The sequence below is a fragment of the Aedes aegypti genome, chromosome 1 (genome assembly GCF_002204515.2).
Source record: "Aedes aegypti strain LVP_AGWG chromosome 1, AaegL5.0 Primary Assembly, whole genome shotgun sequence".
Taxonomy (NCBI): domain Eukaryota; kingdom Metazoa; phylum Arthropoda; class Insecta; order Diptera; family Culicidae; genus Aedes; species Aedes aegypti.
Genome location: NC_035107.1, coordinates 160,311,680 through 160,332,154, shown reverse-complemented (window position 1 = coordinate 160,332,154; position 20,475 = coordinate 160,311,680). Strand labels below are relative to the sequence as shown.

General features: G+C 35.7%; 1 protein-coding gene across 1 annotated transcript in view; it reads left to right on the top strand.

The window, feature by feature from the left end:
• Nucleotides 1-13,622, top strand: part of LOC110678898 — a 216,715-nt gene extending 203,093 nt beyond the window's left edge. The window contains exons 3-4 of the mRNA XM_021852499.1: nt 1,704-1,893; nt 12,679-13,622. Coding sequence (XP_021708191.1) covers nt 1,704-1,893; nt 12,679-13,077 — 589 coding nt within the window. The 3' untranslated portion in view covers nt 13,078-13,622. The remainder of the gene's footprint in view (nt 1-1,703; nt 1,894-12,678) is intronic.
• Nucleotides 13,623-20,475: the final 6,853 nt, after the last annotated feature.

Sequence of the window (20,475 nt, the reverse complement as noted above, 5' to 3'; positions counted from 1 at the left end):
AAAATTTCTAAAGTAGTTAAAGTAACATGCTCTTTCGTGTTATTAAATAAAAACAAGATTTCATTCAACATTTTAGTACTCTATCGTTTTTAAACCAAAATGTAATGCGATGACGCGTCAATTCGTCTTTTTCTGTCTACACATTTTAGGCAAACAAACTTAGGTTGTTTAAAAGCATGTCATTACTTCGAGCCTTGATTTAAGGTAAAAAGAGGTTAAATAGTTGGATATTTATTAGTTTTTCAATTAAAATAAATTTTGAGTGTTATCTAAATTTCAATTCTTGCTCAAACATGATCATGTCTAGTGGCAAATTATTGTCAAAAAAACAAAATTATCATTGCATTGCATTTTGATTTACAGACTAACAGGCTAAAACCTTGAGTTTTTAATAGCTCTTTTGGTTAAAAAATAAGTTTTATCAAGAAGCTTTATTTCTGCACTGACGTGTTGACTAGACTTCTACAATTAATGCATTTTCGAAGAATGTACATGTAATTACTATGAATTTTGATTTACAGGCAAGTATTTTAAAATAAATGATTTTAAGTAGTTTTTAGGTGAAATAAATTTTGAGTGTTTTTCAATATTCATATTTCTGTCAAACATATTTTCTAGAATGAAATTTTTTGTCGAAATAATTAAATGCTATCGATTTAAGTTTGGATTAACTAGCAAACAATTTAAAGCAATGAGGGTTTCTTCTAATTTGAAGATAAAACCAGTTTTGAGTGTAATCTGAAATTTTCATTTTAACCCAAATATGTTAAATTTATATAAGCAAATAAGTACTAAAAACATATGTAATCGCTTTGCATTTACATTGGATTGGGATTGGATGTGCAAATGTAAGGTACATTTGATCATGCTGTGGCACCAACTGGTGAGTGAATTCCGAAATTACTACTGAGTGGAAGATATGAGTTCCATAAAAAAGTGTTCCAAACATAATGTTTGGGAGCTGGTCCTTTTCCTTCCGAAGAGTGGACTGTATTTGGTGGCTACAAGTAGCTCTTCCCTTTGGTGGTTGAGGTGGACGTCCGTAGAAATTATTAGGCACTTCGGTGGGTTTCTCCTTGGGATTCATCCACAAAACTCAACACATCGTTTCACAATAACACAATTTACTTTGGTCCATTACACATTACATCAAACACCTTTATTTAAAACAAACTACAACATTTATTACACTACTCTAAAACATATATTTTGGGTCTGATCGGGTAAAATTGGATTTCGGCTCCGTCTGAGCCTTGGGGCGACGTAATTCACACTGAACTTCGGTAGTTGGGTGCGCGATACGAACCGTTTCGTCATCGGCCTTCCGTTGCCTTTCATTTACCACCAGTGACGATCTATGCTGTATCAAGGGGTTCGTCGATGTGACACGACACTCGAACACATAATATCATTATATTTTGAGTCATTTTCAAGTTATTTGCGCAAATCACTGTCCTCAAAATAGGACGCTGGGCGTTAATGGGTTAAATTTGCTTTGTGTAAAATACCAAACGTTATGTGAAACGGCTCCCATCCGAAATTCTATCACAGATCTGTGTGAAAAATACGATAAAATATTCTACCATACATTCCACAGTACAAATTAAAATGTGTTTTCTCGTCGTAACCAATCTGAACTCACGATGTACAAAATGCCTTTCTCTTTCGCTAAATTTGCAATGTTTTTCTTGTGCCTTTTACAGCAAATTGGGTCTTGGCAAGCTGCACATCTCTTCTAGCCATCACAAGAAGCGATTAGCGGTGGAGTCTCGCCACCATGGCCGACCCGATGACTCACATATGTTCGTGATCAAGCTGCCACCAAATCCGTACTACTACACCAACAATGGACCGGTTCCGGCGCCCAATGCGATCGAGGATGTAGGCAAAAAGGTACGTCAAAAAGTGGTCAACTCTTCCTCTCACCACCCTTCAGTGCTAGCCATAAATGGGAAAAAATCCCATTGATCATGTCGTGTTGCACAGGTTAATCCATCTAAAGCCAATAGGTCTGGCCCAGGCCTGCCCAACTTTTTTGAACCGCGGACCAAACCTCAGAAATAGAATTGTGTGGCGGACCAATTTTTAATGCACTATGAATTCTTACATTGTCTATAAATCAACCAAGTGAAAACAGAGTCCCAAAATTTCAAGAGCACATATCTGAAAAACCAGATCATCGATCATTCTGAAGATTTTATTGATTGTTCATCACCAGAGAGTGACCATTCGATCAAGTTTTTAGCTTAAACTGATATCTGGTTCTCAAGATATATGCTCTTTAAAATTTGTGTGTGGCTCTTTTACCTTAAAAATGATAGAACGGACAACGGCCAGATATGTGACGAGCCTAAAAACTCTTCGGGTGCCACACAAAATGAAGCCGCTGGCCACATGAGACTCGCGGACCATACGTTGGGCAGCCCTGAATCTAGCCATTCTTCGTTTGTGGTCGCAGTATCACACGCTCATTTGCGTCCATTCAGTCATGACGAAGGTCTCCTATTCACCGTCTTTCATACCTTAGGCCATAGAATAGGTAATCACAACAAAAATGGGAATAAAGGAGAAAACCCACAAGCATCGAAACTTAGTGTGAAACTACCCACTCATTTGTCTTATCGTTTATCATGAAAATGGAGCTCACGATTTCCACCTTTGGTGTTTGATATTTCAATCAAAATATTTGGTCGTTATGTTTATGTTGCAATGAAGATGATACATAGGACGGTTCTAATTTATTCGTATGTTGTGAAATGAATGAAATTGCAATTACATGAACATCTTTTGAGATTAAACCACCTACAATTTTACTCCACAAAATCGATTAAAAATAAATTAATTCATTATAATGTGTTGATTCAGTTTTGTTTTTTTTTTTCGAATAAAATTAATGTTTTATACCTACTTGTGCTGTGTGAGACAACACTATCATAGTAATTTTGTGGAAATAAATCAAGCTTTTATTAATGTCCATAACATATTATATTTGGAGTGCAATAATGCGAAGGAGTGTAAGTGATATTTTTGTCGGTTTGAGTTAACTGAGAGTACACTGGAAAATTGCACTGTTCTCAAGCTTTTAAACGGTTTTTTAGGTGTTTTTTCTACCCAACCTAAACAATGACAAAATTCGTAGAAGATAGGATTATTTTATTGGTCTCTATTCAACAAACATGGAATGAAAATTGCTGAAAAACTTCAAACTCGTTTTATTCATAAGCACATGCTTGTAAATTACTCTGTAAAACCATTCTTGTTAATTCTCTGTGTAACTAGGCTGCCCTCGGCACATATGGTTAGAATTCAATTTATGTTCCTAAAATATGTCAAAACAAGAGAAGAAGCATTTTGGTGCTTAAAATCTAGCTGCTTGGCATACTCGTAAACTAGATTATTAAATCAAAGAAATAGACTTAACATAAGAAGTGCAAATAATTTCAAGAACTTCTCCCAGGAACCTTCAGGTTATGAATTTTTCTATCTTTGGGTTGTGTTAAGCATAGGTATATTGTTAAAATCAGGAGTGTCTTCAACCTTCCACTTTGAAACTAGCACGCTTATTAGACATGACTCTTATATAATTTTGACAAGTGCGACCAAAACCTCAAAAATCAAAGTTGTTTGCTCCGAACGGTAATATTTTCCCCAACTTCCTTAACATATTGGTAGATTAAATACAAAGTTTGAAGCAGATTTATTGAATTTGGAATTTTGTGCAACTTTTTAAGTGGATTATGGACATTTGAGATCCACAATTCATCGGCTATTTATGAATTTAAAGAGAGCTCAAACCGCAATGGTATCTTCAGAAAAGTTGTTTGTAGATACATAAAGTACACCCGAGTTGAATATTTTTTTTTTGCAATTTCTCATCGTAATAGGCTGATTTTCATTAGGCCAATCTGTCATGAAACGGCCTACTTTCCTGCACTGAAGTATGCAGCGCCGGAATAGTCATTGCGCAACTGAAACCAGTGCTATAATGATTCATTACGTAACGCTTTCTCATTACGCAACTGTTTTAAGTTACGTAATGAATCATTACAAAACCATTTTTCAGAAATTGTAAAATGATGGTGAATGCATTCCGATATTATTTCTGATACCCTCAAGTGGTCTTCTACGAAATTGCAAAAAATGTTGTATGTAACTTGTTGCAGAACTCGATTTTTACAGCACTCGTCGTAGTTATCCTACTCGACAAGCCTCGTAGGATATATTTACGACTCATGCTGTAAAAATCATCGTTCTGTAACTTGTTCCGTAAACTACTATTTTCAATAAGTAATTCAAAGTACATTAGGCAAAAAAATCTACAAAAACATACTATTTAAAAAAAGTACCCTAGGATTTTAATAGCCCGCGAAAGCTGAAAACAAGAGCTTTCAAGTAAGGTTCAATTTGCGATAGGCCACTTTTGACGCGTTTAAGGGTATACGTAGTGCAATTTTTATTAAATAGTAACAACCCTATGATACGCTAATACGTGCTTTGCAATCATAGTTGCCATGAATGGCGTCCTGAACAGTAACGAATAACTCGCACCTATATATGCATACCATATGTTGGTATTACAGTCAACTGCCCATAACTCGATATTGAAAGGACCATCGAGTTAGGGAGGTATCGAGTTACAGAACATGAAACCAGTCCAAGGAATCATTAAATTAGCAATGAAATCCAACTTTGACTATGGTTCTTTAACTCGATATCGAGATACGGATTATCACGGCGTGTTTGGTAGAACAATATCATCAAAAAAAAAAAAAATAGGTATCGCAAAATCTTTCACCATTCGAAAATATAGGTTTTTAGCTTTCATATGACGTGTTCCCAAAAAACCCACCGAGGGATCCTGAACATTTTTTTTTCTTTTAAAATTTTGTTCCTTCAAGTACATTAATATGATATGGTTTTTTTTTTATATAGGGTAAGTGTACCAGTTATGGACATAGTAGTGGTTCCCTATTTTGCCATACGTGATTACTTTAATGTCTTCAAATTTTGAAAATTTTTGTGTGTTGTAGTAGTTAGAATTAAGATATAACTTGATGTTAAAGCATTCAAAAAGATTTAAAATATCAAAGTTATCAAAATTTCTCATATGGTCAAATAGGGAACCACTATGGCCATAACTGGTACACTTTTCCTATATAGAATTTCCGCACTTCTAGCAAAGCTAGAAACTTTCACTTAACCCGGCTATCTAGGGGGGTCTGTAGCCTTGAGGTTACGCTTTCGCTTCATAAACGGAAGGTCATGGGTTCGATTCCCAGCCCCTCCACAAAAAACCCGTCCAGCCACCAGAAGACGCCTCACGGAGGACCGTGCTTTGGGGAGCACATCCATCCTCCGTCAGTATCAGATGGTGACTGAGACAAACTGACCCTCTTCGCAGGCAGCTAGCCTCACTAACAGCAGAGCTCTCTCCTACCTGCTCGGTGTAAGAGTAAAAGAGTAGGAGAGAGTGAAAGTAAGATGTAAATATAGATAAGTTGAAAATAGATCTGGATCGGTAAAGAAGAAGCTACAGATCAACTGATTCCGGCACAGTAGTGGCCACAAGCACAGAGTGCCTAAAAAAAAAAAAACGGCTATCTGGAGAGCACATGGGGTTTAGGCTCTGTGGTTCTCACTTAACGGTCTATTAATCAACGGTCTACTGCGGATGCACGTCTCGAGTGCGGTATCAGAGAAAAAAGGGGGAAACAACTCTGTACCACGTCACTTTTCTTTAGCTTGGGCTACAAGTCCGATGTCCTCCTGGAACTACCTCATGGTATTACTTCAGGAGGCAGAGGGATTGTTGATGCCTCTACGCCTTTGCGTCACCTCTTGCTCTATTCGATCTGGCTGCAATTTGTCTCTTCAACGTCACTCACATTTTGGGGCCGACCACACGCCTGGGCCATGTGAGAGTTATTCGATGGATGCTGCTGTGTTTTCTTGGTGCGCATGACTACATTTTTCTGCTCGTCATGCTCTACGGGCGGACCGGTTGGATGCCGAGGTCGGTCTTGCGATTCCGGTTGAGGGGTAACTTCCGGTTCGCAAGCGCCCCGACGACCCAAAGCCGGCGGTTCGTCGTGATCGATACTACTCGGCTTAGTTCCCGACGGTGAAGCTAGCCTACCCCGATGGAGAATACCTCGACGGAGGAATATCTCCCGAAACCGGTAACGTTACGCGTTCATATTCCGTTGTTGGCCGGTAGAGTGCGAAGTCGGCCCAGAGATTCCGGTTGGAGGATGGCTTCCGGTTCACTGGCGCTCCGACGACTCAAGCCGATGATATGCTCGCACTATTCAGAATAACCCCCGATCCTGCGATTCCGGTGGAAGGAAACTTCCGGTTCACAGGCGCCCCGACGATCATTTGCCGGTGCTGTTCCGCGATCTACTCAGCTAGTCCCCGACGGTGGACTTAGCCTACTCCGAAGCTGGCCGGGCAGATGTCGAGGTCGGTCCTGCGATTCCGGTTGAGATATATGATATGTAATCATTGTTAAACGCAGTTTTTTTTTGTCTCAAGCTCGATGAGAGTTAGAATTTCAAATGAAAGTTGAGAGTACAAAGTTATATAATATTACATATCGTAATAAACAAAACTATCCTATGTGATCTTGTGGATTTAATGAACTATACTGCCCATAACTGCATATTTGTAACATTCGACAAAAGTAGGCATTGAGTAAATGGGATACCAAGTTTGCATTTTATTGCAGTATGGGAGGGAACTGATATTTCAAAAAATCACTAAGAATTCAAAAGTGCTTATTTGAGGCTGAAATTTTGTACAACTCATATCGCTTATTGGGTGAATAGTCAGAAAAAAATTCTGATAGAAATTTCGTTGCCACTGCATTATGAGGCTCATGTATAATCTCAATGTGACTGTTATGCGGTTACAATTGCCAATGTGACAAAACAACTTGGTGTTTTTTTCGAATTTTCTACAACAATCTCACAGATTTTAGTAAGTGGATCGAAAGTATTTGTCATTTGATGACTCTCCCCGGTATTAACTCGAAAATGTCAAAAATGTCGAATGTGACTGTTATGCAGTTATGGGCAGTATAGGACACTTATTCGTACAGTGGAAGTTTATCGATTCTAGCTATAACTGTTTATGAGTAGAATACATTAACTTCCTTTTTCTTCTGTCTGGAATCACATTTCTATTGGGACAATGTCAGCTTCTCAGCTTATAGTTTTTATGGACACAACCTGAAATAATTGACGTAGGGAAAGTGTACTAGTGCCTCTAGGTGAAATTGAATATTAAAATGACACCAACAGTGGGTGAAACTGAATGTGTGCGTGTGTTGCACCCACTCTCTTTCTCGTCACATTCGCTCTCATAGTTAGATTGGTATCGTGCTAACGGAGTTTGTTTTTTTTCGTTTTCGCACTGATCATCTGTTTTTTTACGGCACTGATAGCTGTACAGGTCGGACTCGATTATCGGGAGACTCAATTATCCAGCGACTCGATTATCCTGGATTCGATTATCCGGAGTATGTTTTTTGATGTTCTTGTTTTTCAGTTTCTATTCATAAATTTGAGATAATTTAGTATTGCAATATACAACATAAATGGTTGAGCAGTTTTGGACGTAGGTAGAAAAAGGGGGGGATTAAAAAAGTTTTGTTTTGTGTATGCTGCTCAATTTTGTTTTCTTCTCAAGGCCCCTAAACATAATTTCTAGCTACGCCACTGCACAACATAAATAAAATAACGAAGATATTGGCCGGAACAAATCTTGAAATCTTCTTTTGTCACTTTCCCTCAAAATGTGTCGGGGGGGCACGGTGTGCTGAAACACACATATTATCGAACTTGCATGAACCTCCGATCTTTTTTCACTAAAAGTTAGCCTTGATATTTAAAAAAAGCTTGCGGAATATTAAAAAATCTTTCATCGGCAAAAAATTGAAAAAAGTCGATTTTTGTATTTTTATCCTTCTTCCATGTATATGAGTTCATAAGATAATATTAGAGTTACACTAATATGATGACTTTGAACGGCTTAATGACCAATTTGACATATCTGTAACACGAATAAATTCTTAGATGTTTCAAATTAAGCATCATTTCCTAAATACAGTCACAAAATATGACCAGCCTATGATGGTATGCCGTATTTTATATAATGGAAATTTCAATATTCACTTCAGAAAGGCTCATACGAATGATTTGTGTTCTTCTTTCTGAATCAAATCAATAATATTTTACGTATGTGGCATAGTTTTCTAATCAGAATAGGAATTCCCAGAAATGGATACACATGGCAGTATAGGCTGTATTCATGTGCTTATACACGTAAAAGTCTTGAAAGAGGGTTCACTATAACATGAAGTTTTGTGCAGTCACTAATCTACTCATATGCAATGCGCACATGATATTTGAGGTCTGAAGTGCCTGATTTTGAATAAAAGGGCTGGATTACTTCGGATCGACATTCTGTCATCACTCCAATTATTTGTCATGAAATGAATAATAAATGTGGCGAAGATGACAAATCGGTCCAACGTAATCCAGCACTTTTATTCACGACTTCGCACTTATGGGCACAATTTGCGAAATAGACACAACAATTTCAATAACCAACATGGACACATAAATTTTAGTATCGTAAAACGAGGTATCTTTGACAATGTGGATAACTTTGATAGTGTAGGATCCGCAGCGTACTAAACAAAATAACAAAAATTATGTTATTCAGTTAAGCAAAACGAATGCGAATGTAAGGAGTATCAGTGTGACACTTCAGGTCGGAGCTGTTTTCGTGCCAATCGCGAGTATTTGAGGCTTTATGTTCGAATATGAGAGAATGATGAGATTTTAGTACTTTCAAAACGCTCACAAACAATCTGTTTTACTATCACTATTTCATGAAATAATAATGAGCTCGGTACGTATGCTTGATGACCTAGCTATAGTAGAACATGAAACGGTATCAAACCTCATAGTGAAAAACAGTTTTACAATTTGGAATCATTTTTGTAATCAAAGGCACAAATTCCCATATAACATTAAAAGCCTACTGGTATGCAACACCTTATGTACTTCACGGGATTCATTCGATTTATACTCATTCATGTTCCAAAAACGATAGATTTATGGTGAATTCAATGTCGAAACATGATTATCGATAGATATCTATTCAGAGATATAATTTTATACCTATTATTATCAACTTATAATGGTGTTTTCCATGTTTGTTTTGACTGAAAACACTTTTAAAGGTATTTTTTGTTCAATAAATTCTGCACTTTAATTGATAAAATCTAATCCAGTTTCTCTATTAACATTTTCCAATCCAATTCAAACTGTAATGATGTCAAACAATAGTTTGTTGTGGATTTTCATGTGCTTATCTACTCATTATCAATGTTACCCCATTACCAAAAACTGACTTTCGATTATCGAACCGTTATGCAACCTTTCATGTGCAATCGATAACTAACAAACCAGCGCTTGTATTACAAAAAAAAAATATTTAGATTTTCTCTCAAAAACTATCAAAGTTACCCCGTTTTATGGTATGTATTTAGTTTTAAGTGTGTGAATGTAACTAAGGATATGTTAATGATGTGAGGTTTTAGCAAACGCACCCAACAAGCGGCTGCAATATTTTAATATAAATCTGCACGACAACTTTACAAATATTATATAATAATGTTACTCATACAAGAAATATAAGACTATCTTAGATTTTTTTTTATTTTCGCATCTTACATTTTCTGTACAAACCCTGTATATGTAACGATATTTTACAATATTGGTATGCGTTCTTGTTTTGGATGTAGACACACCGTATACAGGTTTGCGTAAAATCTTCCTCCATCTTTCAATCAAAACAAATGTGAATAACAAGACAAGCTAGAGTGAACATACCATACAAAATTGAAACAGTACATTGCCCTATATAATTGTATGGCTGTGTATTTTAATACAATTGTCTGTTATCTCAAGGATGCTTCATGTTCAATAACGAACTCCAATGATTTCAATTATTCAGTAGAATAGGAAACATTGATGGAAATTTGGTAAATTGTAGTATGTTTACCTTAATAAATTTATGTAAAAATGCGATGTCGTTAATAAACGGCATACCACCATGGGCTGGTCACATTGTGTGAATGTTGGAAGAAATTATGCTCAATTTGAAACGTCTTGTAATCGATTCGTCTTCAAGGTATATCAAATAAGTCTTTGAGCTATTGCAATGCATCAAAATTAGTGTAACTCTAGTATTCTCCTATGAACTCATATATGGGAGAAGGGTAAAGATACAAAAATCGACTTTTTTCAATCTTTTGCCGATGAAAGATTTTTTAATATTCCACAAGTTTTTTTTGACTATCAAGGCTAACTTTTAGTGAAAAAAGATCGGAGGTTCATGCAAGTTCGATAATATGTGTGTTCCAGCACACCGAGGGGGGGAAGGGGTTGTCAATAAATAATTAAATAGAAATTCAGGTAAATTTATCATTTTTTATTTGTACATGCTGCATGCTGCATAACCATGTTTTTGCAACACATACCCGCATATAAAAAAATGAACTATTATGTCATTGTTTTCTTCATTACATTGATCGTGTAACACATCTTCATAATTTGAATTTTCATAACAACAATATCCAGGTTTTGTTACCCATTATCTTGAGTTTTGGTGAGAGAAAAAACTATATTATAAAAAAACCATAAAATCAACAAGACCAACTTTAAAATTGTGTTTAAACTAGGTAGTTACAATTATAAAAACACTGCGAAAATATTGTACTTAGAAACGCCCGCTTGTGCCATATTCTTGGCAAACCTTAGCGGATGTAAAATAAGGCATCCTGTAAAGCACCTTTGATGGCACATATTCTGCATTCAATTTTTATATTTATGGGGCAATCTCCCCATAAATATAGTTTGATTCTTTAACGAAGAATAGGGTAACGTATATAACTTGGACATGCACAAAATTTGAACAGCCTAGTCGTTCTATGCTCATTTCCAATAAGATGGTGTAGAATATATGTACGGGAAATCATGTATTGCATTATCAATACACTATGCTACTTAATAATGATGCCCATTTTCAAAACAATTACAAATTGGCTTCAAAACTATCAAAATTGTAAATTGTATCAAGAGAACATCTGTGAAACCTACGAATGCAAGAGGACGTGCATTTCAAGAACATACATTAAATGCAATAATAGAGCTCAGAATTGGCATTCATAAAAAGTTTAAAAGTGGCAATATGATAAAATATGTCTAACATATAAGATAAGTTCGTCTAAAATCCTAACATGAGTATATAAGGCATAAATCAGGTGATGTCCAAAATAGATTATGGTTTTAGTTCTGTTGATATAATTTGGCCATCTGATGAAATAGACTGGAATGTCGCATGCATGCATACTTGCAGGCGTTTTCTCGTTAATCCGATGATATTTGCTTGCATTAAATAAAATGATTGATTATCACTAATATACACATCCAATAAGCGAGATAATTGCGTAAGTCGTATGTAAACTCTAAAAGTCGTATGAAACAATCGTCTTTTTAAAAAACCATTGTATGGATATTGAGATAACGCCCCTGTCCAAATTATATTAACATGAGGGTGTCCAAAATGTAAATTTGGTGTCCGAAATGTATAACAGACAGGCCGCCAAAAAACGCTATTTTGGAAGCTAATACTACAGTTTGTAAGCTTTTTTTCCCTAGAAACTCAAAGTACAATGAGACATTGAGCATATAAGTATCATTACGTAATAAAATATTAGTATCTGATGCAGTTAATCGATCGCCATTTCCAGTCATATCCTTAGCCTGTCCAAAATACATAATTTACCCTATGTTTTACCTGTACTCTAATATTTTTATTTGAAGTTCGGGTGAATATGTATAATACGACCCCCCAACCCTTAAGGGAAAACTGCTCTATCACAGTAGAAAATGCATTACTTCTATAGTTTTTGATGTCAAGGTGTTAATTATTTAGGGAGCCGGATCCTACTCTTGGCACTTAAGATTCACTTCGGCAGTGGGGTTTTTGGAAAGCTCTGGGCTCATATGTGACCATAAAATGCGTCGCATTGATGTGCTGCATATTGCAAAGTTTGATCATGCTCTACATGCAACCTCCTCTTGCCAAGTAGCTTCTGAAAAGGGTAGAAGACGTTATTTGTAAACGGTTGTCTTGACTTTTCAAAACAAACCGGACAATATGGCCCTCCTGTAGAAAAAAGTTAACAGCGTTGTAGAAATGTGTCCAATGAAAATTCCACTACTTGCTAAGCTTAAAAGGGTCCATTAGAAGTCGTGTTTCGGTAAAAGTTTTTTGTAATAATTACGATAGTAAATGATGGGCTCCATTTACAACGAGGCTTTCTTATTGGACGCAAAATTGTACACTAAAAAGCTGATTTTCGATATTTTTGGAATTTTTTTTAGTTGTTTATAATTCTCAAAGATCTAATATGCACAACGTCTTTTTTCGCGGATATTTAGGATAATATGTAATCTCATTTACGAGTTGAAGCAACCTGAAACCTTTGTGAATGAAGTGGGGCGTATTGCTCGGGTGAGGCGCATTATCCCGATTCACCCTACTAATAAAATTTAAAATGAATTGAGTCACAAAGTAACGTTTCGCTTTTCTTCTGTATAGGTCCCTGTGGGTTTCAAATCGAATGGAAAGCCCGGTCGAATCTACCATTGGAACATCCCCGTGCTGAAGAAGATCCTCGGCAACAATCATGGACGGAACCCAAATTCACGACACCATGATAACATCGATGAACTTATCGACATTAAAGATATTCCCACGTGGAGCAAGCCATGGGAGAACGAAGCGTTGGACAAATCATTAATCAAGTTCAGCACTGTGGATCATGTTGAGAAACTCCAGAAGAAGAAATCTCCCTCCTACTATGCTCCTATCAAGGCAAAAAAGAGCGCTCAAGGAAAATATTATGCTAGCAATGGCAAACCTCAAAGCTTCTATGTAATCGAAAAAAGCCTCCAGAAGAATCTGAAACCAATTCAACACCACAAACTGATTCCGTAAGAGCAATCGTTTTGATTATGATCTTCTTGCCAGTTTTTCGAGTAAGAGAGGAACGCGTATAGATAGTACATAAGAAAAGTTAAGACCGTGCTTATAGCGGGGAATATGAAATCAACGTACACGTATTGAGCTTTATACAATTTACATGAGAGAGCTTTTCTTTAGTAGGAAAGGGCGTTACGCGGCAGTCTTTGGTTGGTGTCTTTGGAGATTATTCATAGGATCGTTCGTTACGTTATTCGATTTGTATAGAATTGCTGCAGAGATGCCAACCGAAATGGTCATTTTTCGGATCATATATTTATTTTTTTCTCAGTCGAAACTGGGTATTAACGAAGCGAATAAACGCACACATTTTAATATTAATAATGAATATCATTAAGATTATATATAGATAGCTAGGCATAAGGAGTAATCAAAAGCAATTGAAAGACTAAAATTTTACAGTAGTGTATAAGGAACATGTAAATTAAACACAAAATAACAACGGTCCGATAAGACCTTTCCTTGCTTCTACGAAACATTCGTTAAGATTTTGGACTTCCATTTCAATAATGTTTGAATACAATACAAAAATTGTTCCAAATGCAGCATTCCAAAACAGTGATAATTTTGTAAAAATATTTTACTAACAAAACGTTCTGACGCGTTGCATAATAAATTAAATTTTAGATATAATGTGTTTGTTTTATTATAATAGTTTAATTCTGACAACCCTCTTTCCAGAACATTATTTGAGGTAATGTTCGAAAAAGAAAAATATGCCATTCTCTGAGGCAGTTATTCCGAAAGCGTGCGATAACAAGCAAAATGAATGTAGTGGGGCAAAATTTGCGGTAAGATATGAAATAGAAAAAAAGACTCAAAAACCGTTGGATTAGATACTTAGGGGTAGGCTGGGCAAAGTGAGCATTAGGGCTCTTCAAAATTTAAAAATCTTTAAAAATCCCATATCTTTCTTACCATCATAACCATAAAAATAGTGTTCTTTGAAATTTTCAGCTTTCTCGTTGATGATTTGGTGGCCCAAAGACGATGTAGGTTTGTATTGGATTACTATGGAGAAATTTTGTAAAATGTTCCCAACACGCACGTTAGTACTGTAATGTAAATACAAACTTATCATCCCATAATGAAAACTCATTCTTCAATTCTTAATGAAGCATGTTGCTTAAGGAAAAAAATTCCTTTTTGAGCTAATTTTGTTTGGGATTTTCGTAGATGTTTACAGGGCTAAAATCCCATAAGAAGCTAAACAATAGCAAGCAAACTCATGAATAACTCTTCTCCTATTCATCGAATTGAATTGCTCTTTTCAGAAAAAACTTTTTTATTATGGTTTGAAGAATGAGTTTTACTATGGAATGATATATTTGTACTTACATTCCAGTACTAGCGGGTTTGGAACATTTTTCAAAATTTCTCCATAGTAATTTCCATATAAACCTACATCGTCTTTAGGCCACCTTTAAATCATCACCTACAAAGCTGAAAATTTCATAGAAAATTATTTTTATGGTACGGATAGTAAGTAACATATGGGAGATTGAATTTTCAAACTTTTTAAATTTTGAACCGCCCTAGTGAGCATACAAGCATTTGGTCACGAATCGCAATGTTAATGTATTAAGCGTACATTGTGGGCGAAATGAGCAGCCCAGTGGGACATAATGAACGAGCCATGATTTGTAAGGTTAAGATGGTGTTGAATATACAGGGGATAGGCAAAATGATTGAGATAGGCAAAATTTTGCCTAAATTCAAATGCTTATAACTTCTTCAAAAATGGATGAAATTGGATGCGTCTTGAAGCAGTCGACAGCAAATTTTGTCGGCTTGGGTGTGTTTTGAGAATGACAGTCTTGGTAGTGTCATTCTCAAAACACACCCAAGCCGTTCCCATAGGGGACGTTAGCCACAAGGAAGTGACGTTTCAAGTAATACTGTTTCATATGGTATTCCCTCTTCAACATCTAATCCAATTTCTCTCGCCGTTCCCTTACGGTACCTATCCATCTAGTATTCATTGCTTTCTTCTCCATGCTCCCTCTTACTTCGAGCAAAATAGACCGATATGCCGATAAACAAATTCAAAATAAAATTATCACGGTCGATACCTTTGTATGTTATATGGATGTTTATAATTTTCCTAGAGACTAGAACTAATAGGAAGTTGAACGCCATCGGACGCATTAAAATTCGTTAGAAATCTTCCGAAATATGGCCATTTCCGTAAAAATGGTTCCAGAAAACATGGTTAGCCATGGTTGTATTTTCAATCATGTATATCTTATCCGGAATCATATCCCAGTATGCATAAAACTTCAAGATGATTCTTTCCGGAGTATATTCAGAACCATTAGATGCACTGACCACTCTATAGCCGGATCCAGGTATTTTGGATTTTGGATATTGGATTTTGGATTTTGGATTTTGGATTTTGAATTTTGGATTTTGGATTTTGGATTTTGGATTTTGGATTTTGGATTTTAGATTTTGGATTCTGAATTTTGGATTTTGGATTTTGGATTTTGGATTTTGGATTTGGATTTTGGATTTTGGATTTGGATTTTGGATTTTGGATTTTGGATTTTGGATTTTGGATTTTGGATTTTGGATTTTGGATTTTGGATTTTGGATTTTGGATTTGGATTTTGGATTTTGGATTTTGGATTTTGGATTTTGGATTTGGATTTGGATTTTGGATTTTGGATTTTGGATTTGGATTTGGATTTTGGATTTTTGGATTTTGGATTTTGGATTTTGGATTTTGGATTTTGGATTTTGGATTTTGGATTTTGGATTTTGGATTTGGATTTTGGATTTTGGATTTTGGATTTTGGATTTTGGATTTTGGATTTTGGATTTTGGATTTTGGATTTTGGATTTTGGATTTTGGATTTTGGATTTTGGATTTTGGATTTTGGATTTTGGATTTTGGATTTTGGATTTTGGATTTTGGATTTTGGATTTTGGATTTTGGATTTTGGATTTTGGATTTTGGATTTTGGATTTTGGATTTTGGATTTTGGATTTTGGATTTTGGATTTTGGATTTTGGATTTTGGATTTTGGATTTTGGATTTTGGATTTTTGGATTTTGGATTTGGATTTTGGATTTTGGATTTTGGATTTTGGATTTTGGATTTTGGATTTTAACGGCTTAAAACAACTTGAAACAGCCTAAAACGGCTTAAAACGGCTTGAAACAGCTTAAAACAGCTTAAAACAGCTTAAAAAAGCTTAAATCAGCTTAAAACGGCTTGAAACAGCTCAAAACAGCTTGAAACGGCTTAAAACAGCCTAAAACGGCTTAAAACAGCTTAAAACGGCTTAAAACAGCTTAAAACAGCTTAAAGAGGCTTAAAACGGCTAAAAACAGCTTATAACGGCTTAAAACGGCCAAAACGGCTAGTACGACTTAAAACAGCTTATAAAGGCTTAAAACGGCATCTATGGCTTAAAACAGCTTATAACGGCTTAAAACGGCCAAAACGGCTAAAACGACTTAAAACAGCTTATAAAGGCTTAAAACGGCTTAAAACGGCTTAAAACAGCTTGAACAGATTAAAACGGCTTAAAACAGCTTAAAACGGCTTGAAACAGCTTAAAACGGCTTAAAACAACTTAAAACAACTTAAAACAGCTTTAAAACGGCTTTAAGCAGCTTAAAACGGCCTGAAACAACTATAAACAGCTTAAACGGCTAAAACGGCTTGAAACAGCTTATAACGGCTTAAAACAGCTTAAAATGGCCTAAAACAGCTTAAAACGGCCGGCCTAAAAGAACTTAAAACAGAATAAAACGGCTTAAAACAGCTTAAAACGGCTTAAACCAGCTTAAAACGGCTTAAGACGGCTAAAACGACTTAAAACAGCTTATAAAGGCTTGAAACGGCTTAAAACGGCTAAAACGACTTAAAACAGCTTATAAAGGCTTGGGACCACTAAGTTTTAGCACCAAAACTAGGCAGACTCAAACTTCATGATTTTGAATCCCTGTGACTTTTCTAATTCAATTATAGAGTCAACTCGTACGTCTTTTTATAGAAGATTAGCATCAAAAATCGTTCGAGTTGGCGCTTTTATAAGTTTTGAACATAACATAGCTATACGAAACATAGTACTTGAGAACTGCTGGATATAATTTGCAAACAAGTCTGTATGCACTAAAGTTCATCTTTTTTGACTCCTTTTTGGTGTAATCGAAGACTTTTATGATTCACCTGATATTTTTGATAAAGCCTCGTATGATTTCGTTGTTAAGCTAGCGAAATCGTAAAGTTACTGAGTAACATTTTCAAAGCTGATTGAATTTATTTGTTTTATGAATTACTATAGAATTCCGTACAACTCTAATAAAACTATGCTAAAACTGAACATGACAGCACTTATTCAGATCTCTAAGCAAAATGTTAGGATCACACGATCAATCTTCCATAGGTAGATTTGTTATGAATGAAACCTATCGATGTTTGTATGAATTCATTTGCACGTTTTCTACCATCAATTTAACAAGGAAGTGTATATTCGTTAGTATAATTATTAATATTCTTTTCTTTATTTAAGAGATTTTCAGCCCTAGAATGACTGCCAATTTGAGAATATTTGTCAGCAATTCTGATTGTTTTACCATCGCAAACAAAAGCAATGTTCTGTCAATTCTCACAACAAACACATGGACAATAGTGTCAACATTGCACTGCTATTTCAATTGGATTGGAATATTGGATTTATGAAATTCTATATTGCGTCTGTCATTGGCACAAATGTGAACTTGTCAATATTCTAGAATCTATGATATAAGGTCGAAAGGGCAAAAGATCAAAGAGGAATAAAGAGGGGATTAAAGGTCAAAAATCTTCTTTTAAAGATGATATAATTTCCCATAATGCAAATTACTTTCAACCTTTTGCATTTTCGACCATTTGTCTTGTCTTCCTTTTGTCTTTCGACTTATTGTCCTTTCGACCTTTTGTCTTTTGATCGTTTGTTTCTAAACCAAGTCAGGAAGATGTAGGGTAAACAGGTATAATACGCCCCCAGTGGCAAATGCATTACTTTTATAGTTTTTGGTGTCAAAGTGTTATTTACTTAGTTGATCATGCTCTGCATGCAACATTCTCTAGCCAGGTAGCTTCTAACAGAGTACAAGACGTTTTCGGTAAACATTCCAAATCTTGACGTTTCAAAACAAACCGGGCAATATGCCCCTCTCGTAGAAAAAGTTCCGCAGCGTTGTAAAAATGTTTCCAAGGAGAATTCTACCACTTGCAGAGCTTAAAAGGGTCCATTAGCAGTCGTCTTCCGGTAAAAGTTTTTGTAATAAGTACAATATTAAGGGATGCGCTTTATTTACAACGAAGCTTGCCTTTCGGACCCAAAATTTTCCGCCAAAAAGCTGAATTTCGATGATTTTGGTACTTCTATTGGTTGTTCATACTTCTCAAAGATCTTATATGCGCAACATCATTTTTTCGCGGATATATAAGATATGTATTCATTTTTACGTGTTAAAGAAGCCTCAATCCCTTGAAAATGAAGTGGTGCGTATTGCCCGGTAGGGGCGCATCATACCAATTTACCTTATATTGCACTTGAGATACAAACCAAAATTGAAAAGAGGTTGTTTGACATACTTAGTTGTAAGAGTAATGCAAATTTCAACAATTGATGAAAACAAAGGAGAGGCAACTCAAAAATTTAATTTTCGGCTTCGGCCTGTAAATTTTTAGGTCTAGAACTGTTTAGAATATAATCCACAAAATATTGACACTAGATTTTTGCAACATTTTCATCTAAATCCATTTCGACAGTTCACCTCACCAAAATTTATTAATTTACGGTGCATTTAAAATGATATCTATTACAAACAACAAAATAAAAAAAATTGCACTAGACCCCCCGATGGATTATTTTCATTTTAGCAGCAAATGAAAGAGGAAGGTCTTGTCTTTCGTTGGTCCAAATTTGAGACATGCCGATTTTTTTGTTATAAAGTTACATGAAAAAGACACCGTGAACGGCTTAAAACTGCTAAAACGACCTAAAACGGCTTAAAACGACGTAAAACAGCTTAAAACGGCTAAAACGGCTTAAAACATCTTAAAAATGCCTAAAACTGCTTAAAACGGCTTAAAACAGCTAAAAATGCTTAAAACGGCTTTAAACAGCTTAAAGCAACTTAAAACGGCTAAAACGGATTAAAACGGCTAAAACGGTTTGAAAAAGCTTAAAACGGCTTATAATAGCTTAAAACGGCTTATAATAGCTTAAAACGGCTTAAAACAGCTTAAAATGAATTAAAACAGCTTTAAACGGCTTAAAACAGCTTAAAACGGCTTAAAACAGCTTTAAAAAGCTTAAAGCGGCTTAAAACGGCTTAAAACGGCTTAAAACAGCTTAAAACGGCTTAAAACGGCTTAAAACAGCTTAAAACGGCTTAAAACAGCTTAAAACGGCTTAAAACAGCTTGAAACTGCTTAAAACGGCTTAAAACGGCTTAATACAGCTTAAAACGGCTTAAAACAGCTTAAAACGGGTTAAAACAACTTAAAACAGCTTAAAACAGCTGAAAACGGCCTAAAACAACTTAAAACAGCTTAAAACGGCTAAAACGGCTTAAAACAGCTTATAACGGCTTAAAACAGCTTAAAACGGCCTAAAACGGCTCAAATAGTTTAAAACAGCCTCAAACAGCTTAAAACGGCTTAAAACAGCTTAAAACGGCTTAAAACAGCTTAAAACGGCCTAGAACAACTTAAAACAGCTTAAAACAGCTCAAAACAGCTTAAAACGGCTTAAAACAACTTAAAACGGCTTAACACAGCTTAAAACAGCTTAAAACAGCTTAAAACGGTATTGTGGGCTTCGTAGCCGTGCGGTTAGCGGCGTCAGTCGTTTAGGCGTATCGTGCTACGGAATGTGGGTTCGATTCCTGCCCCAGTCGGTGAAAACTTTTCGTCAAACGTGTGTCCGTTGTCTAATGTTAGTTTATGTTCAGTCTGTGCAGCCTATGGCTGAAGACGGTGTAAATTGTGTTTTTTTTTTTAAACGGCTAAAACGGCCTAAAACATATTATAGAGGCTTAAAACGGCATAAACGACTTAAAACAGCTTAAAACAGCTTAAAACAGCTTAAAACGGCTTAAACGGCTTAAAACAGCTTAAAACGGCTTAAAACGGCTTAAAACAGCTTGAAACAGCTTACAACGGCTTAAAACGGCTTAAAACGGCCAAAATGGCTTAAAACGGCCTAAAACAGCTTATAACGGCTTAAAACAGCTTAAAACGGCTTAAAACGGCCTAAAACGGCTTAAGACAACTTAAAACGACCTAAAAGAGCTTTGTTAGGAAAAGTATATAGGATTTATAATTTTACGCGCCACTGTGGCCACATG